At 44.5% G+C, this 23,311-nt stretch overlaps 1 protein-coding gene across 1 annotated transcript; it reads left to right on the plus strand.

Annotated features, from left to right (window-relative positions):
• Nucleotides 1–22,110, plus strand: Kdelr2 (KDEL endoplasmic reticulum protein retention receptor 2). The gene is made up of 5 exons (XM_070033502.1): nucleotides 1–221; nucleotides 10,552–10,652; nucleotides 15,640–15,798; nucleotides 18,101–18,353; nucleotides 20,237–22,110. Exons 1-5 carry the CDS (start codon nucleotides 131–133, stop codon nucleotides 20,269–20,271), a joined length of 639 nt encoding a protein of 212 aa, XP_069889603.1. The 5' UTR covers nucleotides 1–130; the 3' UTR covers nucleotides 20,272–22,110.
• The last annotated feature ends 1,201 nt before the right edge of the window (nucleotides 22,111–23,311 follow it).

Below are 23,311 nucleotides of genomic sequence, written 5' to 3' on the forward strand. Positions count from 1 at the left end.
GACGGCAGTTCGGCCACGTCCCTGGCCACGTCGCGCCGCTCTCGCCATCTTCTCCGCTTCCTCTCAGGGGCCGCCGCTTCCTTAGTCGCCGAGCTCCGTGGCCGCCGCGCCAACTGTCGCCGCTGCCGCCATGAACATCTTCCGGCTGACCGGGGACTTGTCCCACCTGGCGGCCATCGTCATCTTGCTGCTGAAGATCTGGAAGACGCGCTCCTGCGCCGGTGAGCGGCCGGGCCAGGCCCTGAGAAACCGGGGCGCGGGGCTGGGTTCCGAGGACCCGTCGGCCTCGGTCGCTCCGGGACACCCCCCCACAGCCCTCTCTGGGATCGTGGTGGCCCGACACCCCGCGCCTCTCCTGCCGACGTGACGGATACCGTGCCCCGAGGGTGGGGAGCACCCTGCCGCCCCTCGGGGTGCGCAGGGCCGGGCCCTCCGTCCTGGCGAACTTGAGTCGTCCGGGCGTGGGGGCGCTGACCGGACTGCGCGGTGTGGGGGAGGGGGGTGCTGTGGTGTCTGAAAAGTTTGGGAGGGGAGCGGGGGTCCGGTGGGCGTGTCCCGCGCCTCGGGGACTTGTCTTGGGGCGCTTCTCAGGCCGAGGTCCCGTGCTGAATGTGTGTGGCAGGGCCGGGGGTGGGGTGGGGGGGATGTCCTCGAATCTGTGGGCTTGGCGGGAGAAATTGGGGCCGGACCGTGGCCTGACGTGGCAGCCGGACCACTCCAGGGGGGCGGCGGCGACGACCAGGGGAAGAGGTCATCCTGATGTCCACCCTGTCCCCTAAGGGATTGGGCCGTGGGTTAAGTTCTAGGCTATGGAGTGTGGTACCGAGCCTGTGTTGGGAGCTGTGTAGGCTGCACCCCAGTCCTCGGGGGCCCGGATCGATGGCAGGCGCCGCAGGCAGGGCTGGGGGCGTTTGGGGGGGGCGTGTGTGTGTGTGTTTGTGTGTGTGTGTGTGTGTGTGTGTGTGTGTGTGTGTGTGTGTGTGTGTGTGTGTGTGTGTGTGTAGTTCGGAGAAGCGAACTGGTTTTGTTTCGCTGTAATAACGGGTTCTCGAAAAACTGCAGCGCTGGGTACTGCCGAGATCCCTTGTGCTTCCATGCAGTTCCTAGCTCCACGTCACCAGTGAGTTGGCCCAGCCCCTCCCCCGAAGTCTGAACACTCTTATAAGTCTTGCTGGGAGGAGGCCGGGGAAACAATCTTTCCCAGACAATAATAGCATCCGAGTTTTACATTTCCTTAACCCAAAAGAAATATAAGAAATATACATTTTAAAACCTTTTTTTAAACAATTTTTTTTCTTGTGTTGGTACTGGGGCTTGAATTCAGCCTAAATGCTGTCTCAGCTTTTTCTGCTCAAAGCTGATGCTCTAACCACTTAGGCCATAGCTCCACTTCCAGCTCTTTGGTGATTAGTTGGATATAAGAGTCTCATGGACTTTCCTGCCCAGGCTGGCTTCTAACAGTGATCCCCTGACTCAGACTCCTAGGTTTAAAGTCATTAGCCACTGGCACCCAGTTAAAATTGTTTATTAAAATGACAGGACTGGGCTAGGAAGGTGGCTCAGTGGTAGAGCGCTTGCCTTGCATGCTTGAGGCCTTGGGTTCGATTCCTCAGCACATAAGCAGAAAGAAAAAAAGCCAGAAGTGGTGCTGTGGCTCAGGTGGTAGAGCGCTAGCTTTGAGCTGAAGAGCTGAGGGACAGTGCCCAGACCCAGAGTTTAGGCCCCATGACCGGACCCAAAAAACAAACAAAATAAAATAAAATGACAGGACTTCCTTAATCTTAGTTCTAATTGTATGCCTCGCCCATGGAAGGGGAGATAGCTTTTGAAGAACTCAAGAACTTAATTTTTTGAGAGGTAGAGAAAGATAGAAGTGCTGAAGAACCTGTGGGACAGAGATTCCATTCATCTGGTTAATTTATAAAAATCTCCACATCTAAAGTAACACCATGTCTTTGATTTTGCTGTCTATGGCACTTGCCTGTTTCTCTAGAACATAGCTGAGAGTCAGGAAGTAAGCAAAACCAAAAAAGACCTTTGAGCAATCAAAATAAATGTTACAAAGTCCATTTACTGAACTAGTGTGTCTGACTTGGAGGTAATGTCTCAGTTTTTATGTAGTTCCATGGGGCTCCATTGCAGTGACTGTAAATTAATAAATTTCAGCCATTATGATAGTTAACAAATACACTGCTATATACTAAGTAGTCAGCTAAGTGCTTTATATGGCTGATCCTAGGCAGTGCTTAAAATAACCTTGTGGGGTAGATGCTGTTATCTCTGTTCTGAGAGCAGAGGAAGCTTAGGGAGATGAGCAAAGTAGTGTTTGAGCCAGAGTTGAAACACAGTAATTTACAGTTAATGATTTTGAATAAATTCATTTGCTTTGGCCTAAGCAGTTTTGGTGTAAATGTTTGATTAACAAAACACCGATAGTTTAAGTGTAATAGTTTAGGTTCTTTAGTTTTATGTTGCTTCAGAATCTTTGAATCTATTCATCTTGCTTCTGTTTCTTATAATCGCCTTTTCTGGAAGGTGGTTTTAAAGGTGAGGTACTATACTGTCTTCCAAACTGAGATGTTTGGGAGAATTGAGTGCAGCCTCAGAAATAGAATTCTTAAGAGGACCTTAAGTAACAACGAGAAAGGGGAAGTGTCTTTTTCCCCCTTCTCTTCTCATTTGGGAGATTTAGAGTATTAAAGAAAACGTTATTATTTCAGCTGAAATGATGAGAAAGGTGAGTAGATGGGCTCAGTTTGTGGTTGTTCCCCAAGTATTCCATAGGCATTATTAAACTATTCTCATTGTCACACATAGGATGCTTTTCCTTATGGCATGTGAGTTTTCACAGCCTTTAAAAAATTAAGACCAAGGGCATTCAGAATTATGTGCTAAATTTGACTAGCTACATTGTTTTTCCATACTAAATTATAAAAGTTGTTTAGAGACTTTTGAAAGAGTAAGAACTTGATAAGAGTTTCTCAGATAACTGGAATAGGAGACATGTATATCCAGGTTGTATTTCTCTCTTGAAAATACCGGTATGAGGTGGCTCACACCTGTAATCCTAGCTACTCAGGAGGCTGAGATCTGAGGAGTGCAGTTCAGAGCCATTCCTGGCAGGAAAGTCCATGAGACTCTTATCTCCAGTAAACCACTCCGAAACTGGAAGTGGTGCAGTGACTCAAGTGGTAGAGCGCTAGCCTTGAGCTGAAGAGCTGAGGGACAGCACCCAGGCCCAGAGTTCAAGCCCCACAACAACAACAAAAAAAAACAAACCAAAAAACCAGAAGTGGTGCTATGGCTCAAGTGGTAGATCACTAGCTTTAAATACAAAAAGGCTCAGGGACAGTACCCAGGCCCTGAGTTCAATTAGCCTGGGGGTTGTGGGGGGGGGGAGATAAATACTGGTATGAGTGGTATGAGGTTCATTTTAGGATTTCCACAGTTCTCTCTTTAACATGGCTGGAGCTGCAAAACCACATACATTTCTTTCCTAGGGGTGAGAGATGAGGCAGGGTGGTGAGGAAACTAGAGATTTAGTTATCTGGTAGTCTAATCCCAGAGCCCCTACATTAAGGACCCTTTTTTTTTTTTTTTTAACCGGTCGTGGGGTCTGAACTCTGGGCTTGGGCACTGTCCCTCAGCTCTTCAGCTCAAGGCTAGTGCTCTACCACTTGAGCCACAGCGCCACTTCCGGCTTTTTTCTTATGTGGTGCTGAGGAATCGAACCCAGGGCCTCAGGCATGCAAGGCAAGCGCTCTACCACTGAGCCACCTTCCCAGCCCCATTAAGGACCCTTTTTAAAATGGGGGCAAGGCGTTAACCTTGTCTGAATCTGCATTCTTTTATTGTTGCATCTGCCTTTGTTATGACAGAGGGCTACCAAAGTTCATATTTCTAAACTACTAGGGCAGTTTGATGTTCAAGTGGTCACTTTCTTTTTGTTCTAGACCCTGACCTGGAAAATCTTGGGAGAACAAGCAGTGGTTTTTAGATGAAGGGCTTCAATTTATGTTTTCCTGTAGTCTAGTAAGTTCTAATAGTGTTGTATCTACTGTGCTTAAATAACTAGGGAAGTCCTTCTGACAGTCAGCTACCTAGCCTTCCTCCTCTGGTCACTTTTCCTCCCCTCTTAGCTGCTCTTATGTAGGCTGTCAGCTTTCCAAAACACCAAATATGACCTGAGAAACTGTGTCCTTGTATATCACCTAATTGGATTGTTCACAGTTTTTGTTTTTGGGGTTTTTGTTTTTGTTTTTGTTTTGCCGGTCAATGGGCCTGAACTCTGAGCCTGGCTGCTGTCCCTGATCTCTTCAGCTCAAGGCTAGCACTCTGCCACTTAAGCCACAACATCACTTCCGGTTTTTTTTTCTGCTTATATGATGCTGAGGAATCGAACCCAGGGCTTCATGCATGCAAGCAAGCATTCTACCACTGAGCCACCTTCCCAGCCATCGTTCACAGTTTGTTTGTTTTTTTAAATTAATTTATTTTTTATTGTGAAAATACCGTACATAGGGGTTACAATTACATGGGGTAGATAATCATTCACAGTTTTGAAGTAAATTTAAATCGTCCCATCTATTAGAGTTGACTCAAGATTTGTATCACACACATTCCCAGATTATTCTTGTAGCTGTTGAATACAGGTCTCTCTCTCTCTTTTTTTGAGGAGGGGGTGGTCGTGGGGCCTGGGCACTGTCCCTCAGCTCAAGGCTAGCGTTCTACCACTTGAGCCATAGCACCACTTCTGGCTTTTTCTGCTTATGTCGTGCTGAGGAATCAAACCCAGGGCCTGAGACTTGAACTCAGGGCCTGGACACTGTCCCTGAGCTTCTTTTGCTTAAAGCTAGTACTCTAGCACTTGAGCCACAACATCACTTCTGGTTTTTTCTGTTTATGTGGTACTAAGGAATTGAACCCAGGGCTTCATGCATGCTAGGCAAACACTCTACCACTAAGCCACATTCCCAGCCCCTGAGCTCAGGTCTCTTGAGTAATAATTGCTCTGAAACATCCTATCTATTTATCTATCTATCTATCTATCTATCTATCTATCTATCTATCTAATCTATTGTATCTATCTTATATGTCTATGTTCTGGGGCTTGAACTTGGCCTGGGCACTGTCCCTGAGCTTCTTTGTTTGTTTAAAGCTATTGCTTTACTTGAGCCACAGTACTACTTCTGGCTTTTCTGTGTATGTGGTACTGAAGAATCGAACCCAGGGCTTAATGCTTGCAAGGTAAGCACTCTTCCACTGAGCCACATTCCCAGCCCTGAAACATTTATTAACCACCCATTGTGTACAAAGCACTGAGATATTCAGAGCAGCAGCAGGCAACAAAGTTTCTACTCTTTTTCGTGAGTGTGTGTGTGTGTGTGTGTGTGTGTGTGTGTGTGTGTGTGTGTGTGTGTGTGTGTGTGTGTGTGTGTGTGTGTGTGTGTCTTGAACTCTGGGCTTGGAAGCTATCCCTCAGCTCTTCAGCTCAAAGAGGGCGCTCTACCCTTGAGCCACAGTGCCACTTCCAGTTTTCCAGTGGTTTATTGGCCATAAGAGTCTCGCAGACTTTCCTGCCTGGACTGGCTTTGAACCTTGATCCTCATATCTCAGCCTCCTGAGTAGCTAGGATTACAGGCGTGAGCCACCAGCGCCCAGCCAAAGTTTCTACTCTTAGAAGACCTTTATCCTTTAAGCTTATATGGTTAGATATGTATAAAAAGAAAAATGAGCCAGGGCACCTGTGGCTCAAAGTGGTAGAACACTAGCCTTGAGTGAAAAAGCTCAGGGACAGTGCCTAGGCCCTGAGTTCAAGCCTCATGATTGAACCCCTCCCCCCCACCCCCCAAAAAAAATAAGATTGCAGAGAGAGTGGAAATCTGCTGGTAGACAGAGATGACCAAGTGTACATTCATTGCTTGGAATTGGAAGGAACCCAGCAGACTGATCAAGAGGCAAGAGGCAAGATGACATGTTCCTCCAGTTGAACGTGATAATTCAGAGTATTATTAAACAATAAATTGAGAGAAGTCATTTGCAGTACATGTGACAGAAAGCTAATAGAAAATAACAAGAGCAGGTAGGGGACTAGGACTATGTGGCTTAGTGGTAGATTGCTTGCCTAGCATGCATGAGCCTCAGGTTTGATTTTTCAGTACCACATAAACAGAAAAGGCCAGAAGTGGTGCTGTGGCTCATGTGATAGAGTGCTAGCCTTGAGCAAAAGAAGCCCAGGGACAGTGCCTAAGCCCTGTGTTCAAGCTCTAGGACTGGCAAAAAAAAAAAAAAGAGAGAGAGAGAGAAGGTAGGCATGAAACAATGCTCAAGCTGTACTAGAACTTCAGGACTTGGATGTTAAAATGGCAGTATGTACTGTTACTTTCCCACCAGGAAGGAAAAAGTAAAAGGTACACAAACCTCTAATGTGTACACAAGAAAAGGACAGTCCCATCTTGGGGCAGTAGGAATGTGAATTGGCACAGTCTTCCTAAGAGGGATTTGACAGTGTTTACTGAAGTTTAAAATGTCTTTTGCCCCAGTAATTCTAAAGACTCTGAACTATAGTAGTTGTTATGGTGTGAACCAAATGACATAAAGTGTTCATTGTACCTAAAAACATGCAAAACGCTGTTTAGATACAGAGATGTTCGTGCAAGATTTATTTATTTTTGTCAGTTATGGGGCTTGAACTCTGGGCTGGTTTTCTGGTGGTTTATTGGAGATAAGAGTTTCATGGACTTTCCTGCCGGAGCTGGCTTTAAACCATAATCCTCAGATCTCAGCCTCCTGAGTAGCTAGGATTACAGGTGTGAGCCACCTGAGCCTGGCTTCATAACAATGTAACTTAGAAACAACCCAAACGGTCCCTCAAGTTTTGGCATATCCATGCTGTGAAACACTGTATAGCCATTAAAAAGATTTGAGCCACTTGCCCATGTAATTGTAATCCCTCTGTATGGTATTTCCACAATAAAAAATAAATAAAAATAAATAAATAAATACTTGAGTCAGAGTTAGGTGTGTTAACATCAGGAAAAGATGAATCTGATATAGAAATTCAGAGGACAAGTAGTAAAACACAGGTAGGCTACACTTTAGGAGATAAACACATAGAACACATACAAACATGTAGAAAAGGGACAAAATGGAAATGAGAGGGGTACTGAAAAGTCATTTGCATTAGGGGGAGCAGTACTAAGGGAAGCTGAACTTGCGACCTCCTTGCACTTGCTAGGCAGGCACTCCACCATGCGAGCTATGCTCTCAGCCCTTTTGCTTTAGTTAGCTTTCAGATAGGATCTACAACCCTACCCCTGCCTCCTGCACAGCTCAGGTTAAGGGTGTGAATCACCATACCTGGCAAGGGTCTTTTTACAGAAGTTACCACACACGTGCCCTAAAAAGGCAACTTTTTAAAGCTGTAACAGCTGTAACAGCTGCACCGAAGTATATAGATATGGACTTTTTTTTTTTTTGGTTCGGTCATGGGAACTGAACTTTGGGCCTGGGCGCTGTCCCTGAGCTCTTCAGCTCAGCGCAAGTGCTTTACCATTTGAGCCACAGCACCACTTCCAGCTTTTTCTGCTTATGTAGTGATGAGGAATTGAACCCAGGGCCTCAAACATGAAAGGCAAGCCTTCTACCACTGAGCCACCTTCCCAGCCTAATAGCTGTGGACTTTTATAAATTCTTCTTGGTTATGTGGAATCAGAAGAGTGATATTACCTTTAATGAATGACTTAAAATTTGACAAATTACTGTAGATATTTGGGCATTTGGTATTGGGATGTCAGTATCTGAAATGTTTATGGGTATTCTGTTGAGCACTTGTTACCTGATAGTCTTGACATGTTTTTTTAAGTCTAAAAGCAGATTAGTATTGTTCGAAGTATAGCTTGGTGGTAGAGAACTTGCCTAGCATGTGTGTGTCCCTGGGTTTTATCTTTGGCACAAGTGGATTTCCATCTCAGATTCATCTTTTCCTGATGTTAACATACCTAACTCTGGCTCAAATCTTTTTTTTATTTATTTATATTTATTTTTTATTGTGAAAATACCATACAGAGGGATTACAATTACATGGGCAAGTGGCTCAAATCTTTTTAATGGCTATACAGTGTTTCACAGCAGGTAGATAGGTAAGTAGATAGAAAGACAGACAAATAGATTACTGACTTAGTAGCAGATACTCTATACCATCCTTCCTAGAGATTGCTACCTCCTCTCCTCCTGTCTTGAGTTGGGACCCTGCTTTCCTGTGAGGACTGACAACTTTACAGATTCATAGGGAAAGGCTGCTCCTTGCTAGTCAGGTTCCAGCATACTGATTCTATATCAAGAAGTACTTGCTTCCTGAACTGTCCTCTACTCTGCTTGCTTGGGCAAAGGGAGACTCCACCCTCTAGCTGGTAGAGCCCAGAGCATTTTGTCTTCATAGTTATAGAGACACCATTGGATTTAAATTCTTCAAAGTGTTCTCTCAAAATACCATGCAATGAGAATTAGTCCCATGACAAGAAGCTAAGATGAATTTCATTTTCTTTTTCTTTTTCGTTTTTTTTTTGTTGTTGTTGTTGGTTGTGGGGCTTGAACTCTGGGCCGGGGTGCTGTCCCTCAGCTCTTCAGCCCAAGTCGAGCGCTCTACAACTTGAGCTACAGCGCCACTTCTGGTTTCCTAGTGGTTTATTGGAGATAGGAGTCTCACAGTCTTTCCTGCCCAGGCTGGCTTTGAACTGCGATCCTCAGATCTCAGCCTCCTGAGTAGCTAGGATGATAGGTGTGAGCCACCGGCGCCCAGTTTGAATTTCATTTTCTTTTTTTTGGGGGGGTCCAGTCGTGGGGCCTGAACTCTGGGCCTGGGCGCTGTCCCTCAGCTCTTCAGCTCAAGGCTAGCACTCTACCACTTGAGCCACAGCGCCACTTCCGGCTTTTTTCTTTTTTCTTTTGTGGTGCTGAGGAATCGAACCCAGGGCTTCAGGCATGCAAGGCAAGCGCTCTACCACTGAGCTACCTTCCCAGCCCCGAATTTCATTTTCTTTTGTCCATGTGTTATTCATTTATTCAGCAAATGTCTTCTGGTCCTTGCTTTGTGTGTGTGAAACCCAGGGCCTAGCATAGGGAAAACAAAGTGGAGTCAGGCATGACTTTGCTTCAGGGCAGGATCCAGATGATCACAGTGTGTCTATACAAGTGTGTAAGAGAAGCTAGGGCAGATGCCAGCATGATGCAAGTTCCATGCTGTGGGTGCTGGACGAGTCCACTGCACAAGGAGAAGGTGTGTAGAGGTGACCTCCCAGAGGTCAAAGACATTGATCAGAGGTATCATAGTTCTTGTTTTTTACTAAAGGAATGCTAAAAATAGGACAAAACCCAAAACGCCACTAGAATAAGCTCTTCAAGTTTTGCTCGTCCATATCCTTTAAGTTTTTAATAAAATATTGGAAGGAACCATAAGCAAACCAATTGGAAATCTCTCAAGATGTCAGCAAACCTGCAGTATGAGCCTTCTGCTCCCATGTCTTTCTGGGCTTGTGTTCTTCACCTTTCAGCATCCATTCATGTTCCATGGTGTTGTAAATGACTTCAATGTAGACATTCTTGTGCAATACACACTTACTAAAATGTGTAATGATGCTAATGAGCGTGGTGGTTCACTGCTATAATCCCAGAGCTAGAGAGATAGAGGCAGGAGGATCAAAAGTTCACGGCCAGAGCCTGGGGGGATAGCTCAACTGGTATATTACCAGCTTTGCAGGTGGAGGCCCTGTGTTTAGCCCCCAGTACTACCAAAGACAAATGTCCTCCCCAAGTCCAGCCTGAGCTGTATACTGTTTAAAAAACAATCATGCTGCATGATGGATCCAAAAGAAAGTTTTTAAAGATCTTAATATACCCCAGAAATGCCAAGCTCATGTGGCATATACTAGTCATTTTGGGAGGTCATGCCTTTATTCCAGAAGATGAGGTTCTTGTACTCAGACCCTACCTAAGCTAGTATCCTCAGCTGACTCCTTGTCCCCATATCAGAGTAACTTGGGACTCCATCATCAAAAGATTGGTGACTTTGGAGAAACTGGGATTTATGTTGTATTGATGGTGCTGGAAACTGAGCCCAGGTCTGCATTCATGCTAGGCAAGCACTCCACTAGTGAGCCATATTCCTTGCTTAGGAGGTACTATTTGAACATGGAAAGGAAGACCTGGAGGTAAAGGCAAGTTTTAACACTAATGAGCACAGTTACTGAAAAATTGATCCCTACTTAAGAGGAAACATTTGAGAAGTATAACGCTCACAGTAGGATACCTGTGCTGGTAAGGTGGATGCCTATGATGACGTCACTTTCCTAGTGATTAGTTCTTCTCAGAAGGAACAGTTACAAAATAAATGAAAGAAAACCAGAAACTACTCATGTTCACTACAATTGCCTCCACATCTGGGTCTTGAACCCTCACATACCCATTTCCCCATCTGCATTTCTGTATTGTGATGGTGGGGGTCAGTCATAAAGCTCTCCAGGCTTTTCTAACACTTTTTTTCTGTTTCTTTAGGTATTTCTGGGAAAAGCCAGCTTCTGTTTGCACTGGTCTTCACAACTCGTTACCTGGATCTTTTTACTTCATTTATTTCGTTATATAATACATCTATGAAGGTATGGTAATGGTAAACAGAAATGGAAACCTATAGAAACTGCTAATGTACGTAGGCTGTGTGCTGTTCCTAAAACTTTTTAGGCCCCCCTGTATGCATGGCTGGGAATAATTACTCTGTTTCAGAAAGTACTTTGGGCTTAAGAGACATTAAGCTTGAAGTTCCTTAAGTATGATACATCTTTTAAAGCTCCTGATAACCCAGTAAGAAAGAGGGATGACAGTGGAACAGTGGGGAATTACAGACCTCCTAGGATGGTGAGTATATAACAAGAAATAAAAGGTGCAGTGTCTCATTTTGCAATGTGTGAGGCACTGTAGCGTAGGCTGCTGCTGCTGCTTCCCTGTTTCCACTTAGTTTTTTAAGGCTTTTTTTTTTCATAGGAATCTTAGGGCTTCACACTTGCTAGTCAGGCACTTTACCACTTGAGCCACAAGTGCATTCCTTAGATGTCTTCTGTGTATCTGCTGTCATTAATTGTGCTTAAATAACATCTGGACCCTGTTACTGTGTGTGTGTGTGTGTGTGTGTGTGTGTGTGTGTGTGTGTGTGTGTGTGTGTGTGTGTGTGTGTGTGTGTGTGTGTGTGTGTGTACACACATATATATATATGTAATTTTTTTTTTTTTTTTGGTTAGTTATGGGACTTGAACTCTGGGCCTGAGTGCTTTCTCTAAGCTCTTCAACTCACGGCTAGTGCTCTACCACATGAGCCACAAGTGCATTCCTTAGATGTCTTCTGTGTATCTGCTGTCATTAATTGTGCTTAAATAACATCTGGACCCTGTTACTGTGTGTGTGTGTGTGTGTGTGTGTACACACATATATATATATGTAATTTTTTTTTTTTTTTTGGTTAGTTATGGGACTTGAACTCTGGGCCTGAGTGCTTTCTCTAAGCTCTTCAACTCACGGCTAGTGCTCTACCACATGAGCCACAGTGCCACTTGTGGTTTTTTGGTAGTTAATTGGAGATAAGAGTATCACAGAGCTGGGAAGGTGGCTCAGTGGTAGAGCGCTTGCTTTGCATGCATGAGGCCCTGGGTTCGATTCCTCAGCACCACATAAGCAAAAAGAAAAAAAGCCGGAAGTGGCGCTGTGGCTCAAGTGGTAGAGCACTAGCCGTGAGCTGAAGAGCTGAGGGACAGCGCCCAGGCCCAGAGTTCAGGCCCACGACTAGACCCAAAAAAAAACAAAAAACAAAAAAAAGAGTATCACAGCCTTTCCTGACTGGGCTGGCTTTGAACCTTGATCCTCATATCTGAGCCACCTGAATAGCTAGGACACTGGCACCTGGCTTACTTAATACATTTTTAAACCTTTAATTTGCCCTAAGCACTATGAAACTTTTGGTGTCCTTGCTTTTTCCTAATTCATATCAAAGCAAACTATTAGCTCTCAAAAATAGAAAATATTCAGGCTCATGCCTGTAATCCTAGCTTCTCAGGAGACTGAGATTTGAAGATCACAGATCAAAGCCTGTCCAGGTAGGAAAGTCTTATCTGTAATTAATCACCAGAAAACTGGAACTAGAGCTGTGACTCAAAGTGGCAGAATGCTAGCCTTGGGGCTGGGAAGGTGGCTCAGTGGTAGAGCACTTGCCTTGCATGCATGAGGCCCTGGGTTCGATTCCTCAGCACCACATAAGCAAAAAGGAAAAAAAGCCAGAAGTGGCACTGTGGCTCAGGTGGTAGAGCACTAGCCTTAAGCTGAAGAGCTGAGGGATAGCGCCCAGGCCCAGAGTTCAGGCCCCACGACCGGACCCTCCCCACCCCCACCCCCCCCAAAAAAAAAAAAAGAACAGAGTGCTAGCCTTGAGCAGAACAGCTCAGGGACAGAACATAGGCCTGAGTTCAAGCCCTACAATTGACAAAAAAAAAAAATTTTTTTTAAATTTGTATGCTTCCTAATGGGTGCTGCCTAGCACGAGTGGGGCCACTCCACACTCAGCAAGCATGGGCCTGAGTGAGCATCAGCTTTTGCTGGTCATGAAACCCACACTATGCAAGCAGGAGCCTCGTAGGAAGATCATCACAGCACTAGTCACTGACTTCATTTGGCAAGGGGGCCTCTGAAGGGAAAGTGGACAGGCTCGTGAGATGCCTACTAGGGTTTGATTTCCTTCATATTCTACAAGTTCTGAGTGCCTGCCTACCATGCAGTCTGATAACCTAGTTTTGATGTGTCCAGTGAAGTAATAAGCTGATGCCTATTAATGGGCATTTAAACAGGTGACACCAAAACTTAGTGTTCAAAAACATTTTTTATAAATACATGTTAAGACAAAGCAATATTTGGTTCTACTAAAAAGCAAGTTTGGGTCATCTATAATCATTCTAAGTGATAGCCTAATTACTTGTCTTCAATTTTTGTGTGTCTGTGTGTGTGCTAGTTCCAGAACTTGAATTCTGGGCCTGGACACTATCCCTGAGCTTTTTTGCTCAAGGCTAGCACTCTTATCATTTGAGCCATATGTCCAGTATTTTTTTGGGGGGGGGGGGTCCGGTCGTGGGGCCTGAACTCTGGGCCTGGGCGCTGTCCCTCAGCTCTTCAGCTCAAGGCTAGCGCTCTACCACTTGAGTCACAGTGCCACTTCCGGCTTTTTTCTTTTTGCTTATGTGGTGCTGAGGAATAGAACCCAGGGCCTCAGGCATGCAAGGCAAGCGGTCTACCACTGAGCCACTGTCCTAGCCCCATGTCCAGTAATTTTTGCTGCAGCGTAGGGTTTCATGTTGTTTTTTTGGCCCACCACACCTAATTCACCTACTTCTATCTGCCACCTAGCTAGGTATACAGCCATGTGTCACCATGCACAGTTTTTTGAGGTGGAGGTCTTGCTAACTTTTTGCTTAGGTTACCACTGAAGCACATACTGTAGCACATACTACTCTGTGCCTTCCGTGTGGCTGGGATTGCAGGTGTGCACTGTAACATGTTATGCTCAGCTGCTTGGTTGTATTTTCTTTTTTTTCCAGTCATGGGGCCTGAACTCTGGGCCTGAGTGCTGTCCCTCAGCAATTCAGCTCAAAGCTAGGTTCTACCACTTGAGCCATAGCACCACATCTGGCTTTTTCTGTGTATGTGGTGCTGAGGAATCGAACCCAGGGCCACATGCATGCAAGGCAAGCACTCTACCACTGAGCCACCTTCCCAGCCCTGAAAGTCAGTGGAGTGAGAGCCATGTAGTTTTTATCTGCTGAGCACTAGGGGTTAGGATATAGCTGTTCTTCAGTGGTTGCTGAGGCCCCAGTGGGCTAAACCCCATTGACCACAGCCACTCAAGTGAGGCTTTAGCTGCCCTGATCCTTATCTAGTTTCTTTGTGGATTTTTTTTTATTAATCATGTAAGTGCTTGACTGTCTTTATTTACCTATTAAGTCATTTGCTCAAATGTTTTCCTAATTAAGGTTCTCAAGTTGTATATCCTAAGAAGTAACACCAGATGGTGTGATCCCTATCCTAGTCATTTCTTCTCATTTGATTGAACAGAGACAGCTATTTGATTCTTGGGCTTACTTTTTGGTGATTTGAAAATTGGTTCTTTGGTCTTAAATTTGGTGACCTTGCTGGTTTGATTCTTGAGCATAAATATAGGTGGTTTGAAATTGATATATTTTCCACAGTGTCAGAGTTTATGGTATACACTGTTACAAGTTACACCCAGCTTAACTTGGGGTGGGTCGGTAGGAGGCATAACATCTGACTTCTGGAAGATGAAAGAAAACAAACCTTACTTTGAGGCCTTTGAACAGCCAAGCTGCTGTATACACAGAATTTTCCCTTAGAGGCAGCAGGTTTTTCCAAATAATTTCTAACCTTCAGGGCTTTTATTGTGATGACAGAATTTCATATCACGATCTAGGTATGTAGTGATAGAGTAACATAATTTAAATTAAAAAATAATCACTGCCAGGCTGTGGTGGCTCATGCTTGTAATCCTAGCTACTCAGGAAGCTGAGATCTGAGGATCATGGTTTGAAGCCAGTTAAGCAGGAAAGTCCATGAGGCTTTTTATCTCCAATGAACCACCAGAAAACTAAAAATGGAGCCGTGGTACAAAGTGGTAGAATGCTAACCTTGAGTGATATATCTCAGGGATAGCATACAGGCCCCAAGTTGAAGTTCCATGGCTTTCAAAAAAAAAAAAAAAAATCACCAAGCTGGTGGCTCATGCTTGTAATCCTAGCTACTCCTGAGGCTGAGATCTAGGATCATGGTTCAAAGCCAGCCCAAGCAGGAAAGTCCATGAGACTCTCACGTCCAGTTTAACCAGCAAAAATCCAGAAGTGGTAGAGCTCCACGCATGGGAAAAAGTCGAGCAGGGCTTAAGGTGCTGAGTTTCTTTGCCCTAAATTGGGGGATGGTACTATAAGTTGAACACCTCCCAAAAGAATTTGACTATGGGGCTGGGACTTAGTGGTAGAGTGCTTGCCTAGCATTCATGAAGCCCTGGGTTTGGTTCATCAGTACCACATAAACAGAAAAAGCTGGAAGTAGCACTAGCTCAAGTGCTAGCCTTGAGCAAAAGCAGCTCAGGAACAGTGCCAAGGTCCTGAGTTCAAGACCTAGGACTGGCACAAAAAAAAAGAAAAAGAAAAAAGAAAAGAATTTGACCATGTTTAAATATTAAAATACAACCCCCCTTTGGGGCTGGGAAGGTGGCTCAGTGGTAGAGTGCTTGCCTTGCATGCGTGAGGCCCTGGGTTTGATTCCTCAGCACCACATAAACAAAAAAGAAAAAAGCCGGAAGTGGTGCTGTGGCTCAAGTGGTAGAGCGCTAGCCTTGAGCTGAAGAGCTGAGGGACAGTTCCCAGGCCCAGAGTTCAGGCCCCACGACCGGACCCAAAAAAAACTATTTAAAAATAAATAAATAAATAAAATACAACCCCCCCCAAAAAAAATGCTGAGTAGATGGGTGTTATAGAAAGCTGAGAGAGTGATGACTCTTGTTGTGTATTGCTAATCTGGACATTGTTCTCTCATTTTTAGCTTATCTACATTGCCTGCTCCTATGCCACGGTGTACCTGATCTACATGAAATTCAAGGCAACTTATGACGGCAATCACGACACCTTCCGAGTGGAGTTTCTGGTGGTCCCTGTGGGAGGCCTCTCATTCCTTGTCAATCATGACTTCTCTCCTCTTGAGGTTAGTTAAGAAGTCATGTCTGATTCCCTGTTTGCTGATAATGTAAATTTTTGTTTTTATTTTCCAACTTGACAATACTTCCCATGCAGCATGCACCCTGTGGTATAAATAAATTATAGACAGCAATTAAAGCACCCAAAGTTTTGGGGGTTTGGGGGGAAGAAGGAGGTATCTGCTGATACTAATCCTTAAGAATATAAACTTGGGGCTAGGAAGATGGCTCAGTGGTAGAGCGCTTGCCTTGCATGCCTCTGAGGCCCTGGGTTCGATACCTCAGCACCACATAAGCAAAAAGAAAAAAGCCAGAAGTGGCGCTGTGGCTCAAGTGGTAGAGCATTAGCCTTGAGCTGAAGAGCTGAGGAACAGCGCCCAGGCTCAGAGTTCAGGCCCCACTACTGGACCCAATAAATAAATAAATAAATAAATAAATAGAATATAAACTCAGGGTGGGAATGTGGCTTAGTGATAGAGTGCTTGCCTAGCATGCATGAAGCCCTGGGTTTGATTCCTCAGTGCCACATAAACAGAATAAGTCAGAAGTGGCGCTGTGGCTCTAGTGGTAGAGCGCTAGCCTAGGGAACAGAGAGGCTCAAAGACAGTGCCCAGGGCTGGGAAGACGGCTCAGTGGTAGAGGGCTTGCCTTGCATGCATGAGGCCCTGGGTTCGATTCCTCAGCACCACATAAGCAAAAAGAAAAAAGCCAGAAGTGGCGCTGTGGCTCAAGTGGTAGAGCACTAGCCTTGTGCTGAAGAGCTGAGGGATAGCGCCCAGGCCCAGAGTTCAGGCCCCACGACCGGACCCAAAAAAAAACAAAAAAAAAACTAAGTAAAAAAAAAGCTAAGTAAAGACAGTGCCCAGTCCCTGAGTTCAAGCTCCAGGACCAGCAAAAAATTAATAAATAAACTCGGATCTGTATTTAATCACTTCTTTCTTTCTTTTTTTTTTTGACTGTCATATTAGTTTTTTTTTTTATTGTGAAAATACTGTACAGAGGGGTTACAATTTCATGGGCAAGATATTAATCACTTATTTCTTTCCTTCTTTTTCTTTCTTGGTGCTGGGGATCACTTAAGGCCTTGAATGTGCTAGGCAAGCAAATGCTCCAGTGAGTGACATAAGCCCTGTATTTTTGTGATACAGACTCAGAGCCCTGTCTTCACTAGTGTCTGGAAAACTCAGTTTTCTCCCCATTCTGCCTAGCCTTTGTCTTTCCTCCACGTACGCTGACATGCATTGGTATTGTGTCTGGTGCCTCCTCACTTTTGGGAGCAGGAATGCAGAGTCTCTGGCCCTGTACAGTGAGCTGCTGCCTATTGCCTTCTTCCCCATTCTCAGGGGCCAAGAAATTTGTGCTCTGCTCTAGGTTGTTGGATTGGTGCTGGTGGGTATGGGTTAGTTGTACTTTACCACTCTTTCTGACCCCTTTGAGTTAACCACACCAAAAAATCTTAAAGCATAAGAAAAATACAGGTGCTCCTTGACTTAGGGCTTATGGCCTGATAAATGAAAATACTGTAAGCTGAAAAAGCACTTAATATGCCTGATCTACCAAGCATCATAGCTTAGCAGTGCAGAACACAGTAGAATATTGGTGGTTACCCTCAGGGTGTTCTGACTCACAAATCTGCAGCTCCCTGCTGCCCAATATCATGTAGTGGTAAGAGTATTGTAGTGCGTGTCTCTAGACCAGAAAAATAGTGAAGTTGCAAGTATGGCTCAAACTGAATGTGTAATACTGATGATTTTTTCCAATACCATCATCATGGTGGAAAGTTATTAGTTGAGTGAAGACCTTCTGCAGTTAGAGCAGTTAGAGCCTGGAAAGGAGATGAGTTGGTAAGGAAAATCTGTTCTGAGATGGAGGGAACTATAACCCCTGCTGTCAGCCCCATAGAAAGCAGAATTGAAGCTAGGTTCCAGTGGCTCATGGGGCTAAGATTGGAGGATTGAGATTTGAAGCCAGTCTGGGCAGACTTATTCCAGAGACTCTTATTTCCATAAAACTAGCAAAAAAAACTGTAAGGTGGAGGTGTGGTTCAAGTGGTAGTGTTCCAGCCTTGAGTGAAAAATCTTAAGGGAGAGCATAAGGCTCTCAGTTCAACCCCTAGTACAACCATGAGAGAGGGAATGGGAGAGATGGGGCTGTCAGTGCCCTGCCTGTGACATGTCCTTAGTCATCTGGGATAACGCTGTGCCAAGCTACTCAGTTCATACCAAGATGCCCACACCCTGGACTCTGGAGGATTTCCCCCTGAACTGGTGGGCACTGGGTCCTTACTGATGCTTGCTGTTTGTCTTCCAGATTCTGTGGACCTTCTCCATCTACCTTGAGTCGGTGGCCATTCTTCCACAGCTCTTCATGATCAGCAAGACAGGGGAGGCAGAGACCATCACCACCCACTACCTGTTCTTCCTGGGCCTCTACCGGGCTTTGTATCTAGTCAACTGGATCTGGCGCTTCTACTTTGAGGGCTTCTTTGACCTCATTGCTGTGGTCGCTGGCGTGGTCCAGACCATTCTGTACTGCGACTTCTTCTACTTGTACATTACAAAAGGTATGTTGGTTCCTGCACATGTGCTCAGCCTGGCTCCCTTGCCCAGCATGACTAACCAGGCATGGTCTCACAGAAAGAACTGGCTTCAGTGAAACTTTGTATTATTTTTGCCATGCTGGAGATCAAACCCTGGTTTTGCACGTGGTAGGCAAGCACTAAACTATGCCCCCAATCCCTTAGGAAAAACATCTGAATGATTACTAAATAAAATTCTACATCATGGGCTGGGAAGATGGCTCAGTGGTAGAGTGCTTGCCTTCCATGCATAAGGCCCTGGGTTCAATTCCTCAGCACCACTTAAACAGAAAAAGCCAGAAGTGGTGCTGTGACTCAGGTGGTAGAGCGCTAGTCTTGAGCGGAAGAGTTGAGGGACAGCGCCCAGGCCCAGAGTTCAGGCCCCCACGACTGACCAAAAAAAAACCTACATCAGGGTTTGCAGCCTTTTTAAATATAGGGACTTTTTTTCTTGTGCTGTAGCTTTATTGTTTTCCTAAAATGTTTATTTTCATTGTAAAAGTTTCCATCAGAGCTAATGATTTTCAAGACAATCATCTTAATCCTACTTCATAGGAAGAATACCAGGAGTGTTCAGTACAATTCCAAACATGGCAGAAGGCAAACTAGTGCTGGGCTAGAATCTGCTTTTCCCTCATACTTTTCATGTCCAACAACAGGAATTAGTTACAGTGTCTTTCGCTATGTGTTTTATGCACTGTGATTTGCTTACCTGGCCTGTTAGTACCTTAACTGGTTTGCTGCTATTAAAACCCAGTATTATTTATTTATTTATTTTTATTTTTTATTTTTGGCAGTTGTGGGGCTTGAACTCTGGGCCTGGGCCCTGGCCCTCAGCTCTTCAGCTCAAGGCGAGCGCTCTACCACTTGAGCTACAGCACCACTTCTGGTTTTCTAGTGGTTTATTGGAGATAAGAGTCTCATGGTCTCTCCTGCCCGGGCTGGCTTTGAACCGTGATCCTCAGATCTCAGCCTCCTGAGTAGCTAGGATTACAGGCGTGAGCCACCGGCGCCTGGCTTAAAACCCAGTATTTACAATACATATTTTTGTATTTGTATGAATTTGGCTGTTAAAAACATGTGATAAAAGCTATGGTCCAGCCGGGCGCCGGTGGCTCATGCCTGTAATCCTAGCTACTCAGGAGGCTGAGATCTGAGGATCACGGTTCAAAGCCAGCCCGGGCAGGAGAGACCATGAGACTCTTATCTCCAATAAACCACTAGAAAACCAGAAGTGGTGCTGTAGCTCAAGTGGTAGAGCGCTCGCCTTGAGCTGAAGAGCTGAGGGCCAGGGCCCAGGCCCAGAGTTCAAGCCCCACGACCGACCAAAAAAAAAAAAAAAAAAAGCTATGGTCCTTGCTTAGAAAAAGGTGTGTTTTTATTTATACATAGGTCTACAGATTCATGCGGACATTAGTGAGGAATTCAGCCTAACCACAGATCTAGACTTAAGTCCCTGCTATCAATAGTTACTGGCATTTCTAATGGTGAACCTGCTTAATAAAAGAACATAAATGTCATCTCTTTTTTAATGTCCAAAATTGCAAGAGACTCCTCCATAAGTCATATTTTATATGTTGATTAGGGGAATGTTTATGATATTACTCCTTATTTACACAGTACAGCTATGGTTGGGCATAATAGTTGCCCTCTGTAATTCCAACACTTGGGAGGCTGAGGTAGAATCAAGAGTGTAAAGCCAGCCATGGCCAGTGAACCCAAATCAGAAAAAAGACCAGTTTTTGAATTTGATGTGATTTCTAATTTTTAAAAGCAATTGCTTACTTCCTTCTGCTTGGTAGAGTCTTGTGTTTGCCAGATGCTAGGAGCAGGAAGGAGAAGAATAACCTATTGTTTCTGTCTTCTAGTGCTCAAGGGAAAGAAGCTGAGTTTGCCAGCGTAAGTGCCAAAGCACATCATCAGCCTCTGTCCTTCAGGGTGCTCGGACAGAATTCGTACCATAGCAAAGGCACGACACGCTTGATGCGGAAAAGCAGAAACTTCACTCTTTGGTTGCACACAGTCACCGGTGGCTCTGTGAGGACATGGAGGACAACAAGCAGATGTTTCTGTTTAATGCATCTTGCCTTATCTTTTTTTATTACTATGTACAAAGATTTTTTTACACAAAGAAACTCTGTATTAATAAATTCAGTGTGTAGCTTAATTGGGATAGTTCCAAAAGTGATGATTTTGTGAGGAAAAAAAAGTACAAGCTTTTTTTATTTTAAAAAAGTCATTGAAATTGTTGATTCTGTCTGCAATGAAATTGTACCCCCTTGACAGCTGGTAGATTATATATTCAAACATCTATCAAATTCGCATCCCACTATATTTATTTTTATTTTTATTTTTTGCCAAAATGATGAGCTATATTTGTTGGGAATCTGTGATCTTATGTTTAGTTGGGTCCATTAGTCCAAAATTATTCCCACTTGCTGTGGAAATCCTTCCATGGAAGACACACTACATTTGAGGTTGGTGCATATGGCTTGCAACTCGGTTTTCATTACCAGAATTTTAAAGTTCCGAAAAGAGATGGAGTTGAGAGTCACCACAGGGGTCTGCATCAGCTTGGGACTCTTCCAGGATCCCCTGGGAGGGGCTGTAATGATGGATCCTGCTGGGTACAGGACTCCACTCCTCTGAGGAATGGAACATGATACTTAACCTATTGCTTTTGTAAACAAATCAAAAGCTGACCACAACCATGTCTACACCCAGAATCGAGTGGGTTTTTATATCACTGTTGAGTGATAAGAGGATTTGTGATATTTTTTAATTGGCAGCACCAGTTACCATTCCTTATATCCTTTTTTTTAACTGAGCTCTTGCATGACTTATCTTGTGTTACCATCCTAAATAAACATTTTCTTAAACAGAATAAATTGTCTATTTCATGAATTAGGCTTTTGAACAGCCTACATTGGGATGACTTTTTGTTTTCACGTAGCAGTCAAAGCTCTATAGTGCTGCAAATATCTAAAGTTAAAAATCTGTAAAGTTTCTCACGGATATACTAGGAGTTTTCATCCTGATTTTTGCCATCATACTCATTTGCTGCTTTTTTAATTTCTGCAAAAGTATGCTGATGTGATACACCATAAATAGTAAAGTGTTCAGTACAAACTGCTTACTACAAGGAGGATGTAGTATTCTGCTTCCTGTATTAAAGTGTCTTCTGGAGGAAGGGAGCCCCTGAGCTCTATTTTTATTGTGTGAGTTGTAATCTTCCTGGATTGGCAGTGTAACTGCCTGGTATAACCTCTCTCACTGCTATGTTTCACTTTTGCCCTTTGGTTTCAGATATTTGTGTTGTATATCAGAAAACTTTGATTCCCCCAGCATCTTAGTCTTGGTTTAATTTCTGTGGTCTGTTCTCATCCATGGATGGTTCTGAGAGGGGAGGCAGAGTGGGAAATTTGAGTTGCACGAAGCCAAGCAGAGGAGCTGGGACAGTGCCCACACCTGCCTTTGCCCGTGTATGTCAGTCATAAGCTGGGGTCACACACTGCAGAGCACAATGCACAGAAAAAGGATCTGAACCTCAGTGGCTCAAAGCCTTCCAGAATCATTCTGCCCAAGTTTAAATATTGGGTCAGAATGCCGTCTTATTAAGGAGAGGCCTGAGTTGTGCATGGGGCTGGACATTGCCCTTACACAGTTAAAACAGGCCTTGCCTGAGTGAAGCACTGTTTCATGGTTACTTTCACTTGCTCAATAAAGATTATCAGGTAATCCAGTTTTCATTGAGCTGTTTTACTGTGTCTGAACCTTTGAGAAGGTGGGGTGGGGTGCTATAGCCCTAACCCAGGGTCTTAGGCATGTTAGGTACATGCTTTATACCACTGAGCTCTCTATACAGCCTATGTGAGTGATTTAGATGTATGTGTGCTGGTCCTGGAGCTTGAATTCAGGGTCTAAACAGTGTCTCTCAGTTTTGGGCTCAAGGCTACCACTTTGAGCCACAGCTCTTTTTTTTTTTTTTTTTTTTTTTTTTTTTTTTTGGGTCCGGTCGTGAGGCCTGAACTCTGGGCCTGGGCGCTGTCCCTCAGCTCTTCAGCTCAAGGCTAGTGCTCTACCATTTGTGCCACAGCGCCACTTCCGGCTTTTTTCTTTTTGCTTATGTGGTGCTGAGGAATCGAACCAAGGGCCTCAGGCATGCAAGGCAAGCGCTCTACCACTGAGCCACCTTCCCAGCCTGAGCCACAGCTCTTTTTCCAACTTTTTGGTGGTTCATTGGCGATGAGTCTCAAGGACTTTCTTCCCCTGGCTGGTACTGAACTGTGATCCTAAGATCTTAGACTCCTGTGTAGCTAGAATTACAGGTGTGAGCCACTGACACCCAACTTTTTTTTTTTTTGTCAGTCCTGGGGCTTGAACTGTGGGCCTGGGTGCTCTTTCTGAGCTCTTCAGCTCAAGGTAAGCACTCTACCATTTGAGCCACAGCACTACTTCCAGTTTTCTGGTGGTTAATTGGAGATGAGTCTTACGGACTTTCTTACTGGAGCTGGCTTTGAGCCACGATCCTCAGATCTCAGCCTCATAAGTAGCTAAGATTACTGACCAGCTCCCAGTACTGCTTTTTTTTTTTAATTGTTAGTGAGTTGAATTCCTGGCCTTGCTTGCCCTTGTTAGGCACTCCTTCTACCAGCTAAGCCACACCTCCAGCCCTTTCTAAAAAAGTTATTATAAATGTAATGTACAGAAGAGATATAGTTACACAAGTCAGGTAATGAGTACATTTCTTTTTGGACAATGTCACCCCTTCCCTCCCAGTTTTTCCCTCCCATTCCCCACCCACAAGTTATATAGTTTGTTTTCAATGTTGTCTTTCAATTTTGCACCACTACTGCATTTGTTCATCCTTTGTCCTTCCATTTCTGTGCTACCCCCTTCCCCCCTCCCCCCCCCCACCTTCCCAAAGACAGATAAACTAGACA

The sequence above is a fragment of the Dipodomys merriami genome, unplaced genomic scaffold (genome assembly GCF_024711535.1).
Source record: "Dipodomys merriami isolate MVZ:Mamm:240054 unplaced genomic scaffold, mDipMer1.0.p SCAF_22, whole genome shotgun sequence".
In the NCBI taxonomy this organism is placed as follows: Eukaryota; Metazoa; Chordata; class Mammalia; order Rodentia; family Heteromyidae; genus Dipodomys; species Dipodomys merriami.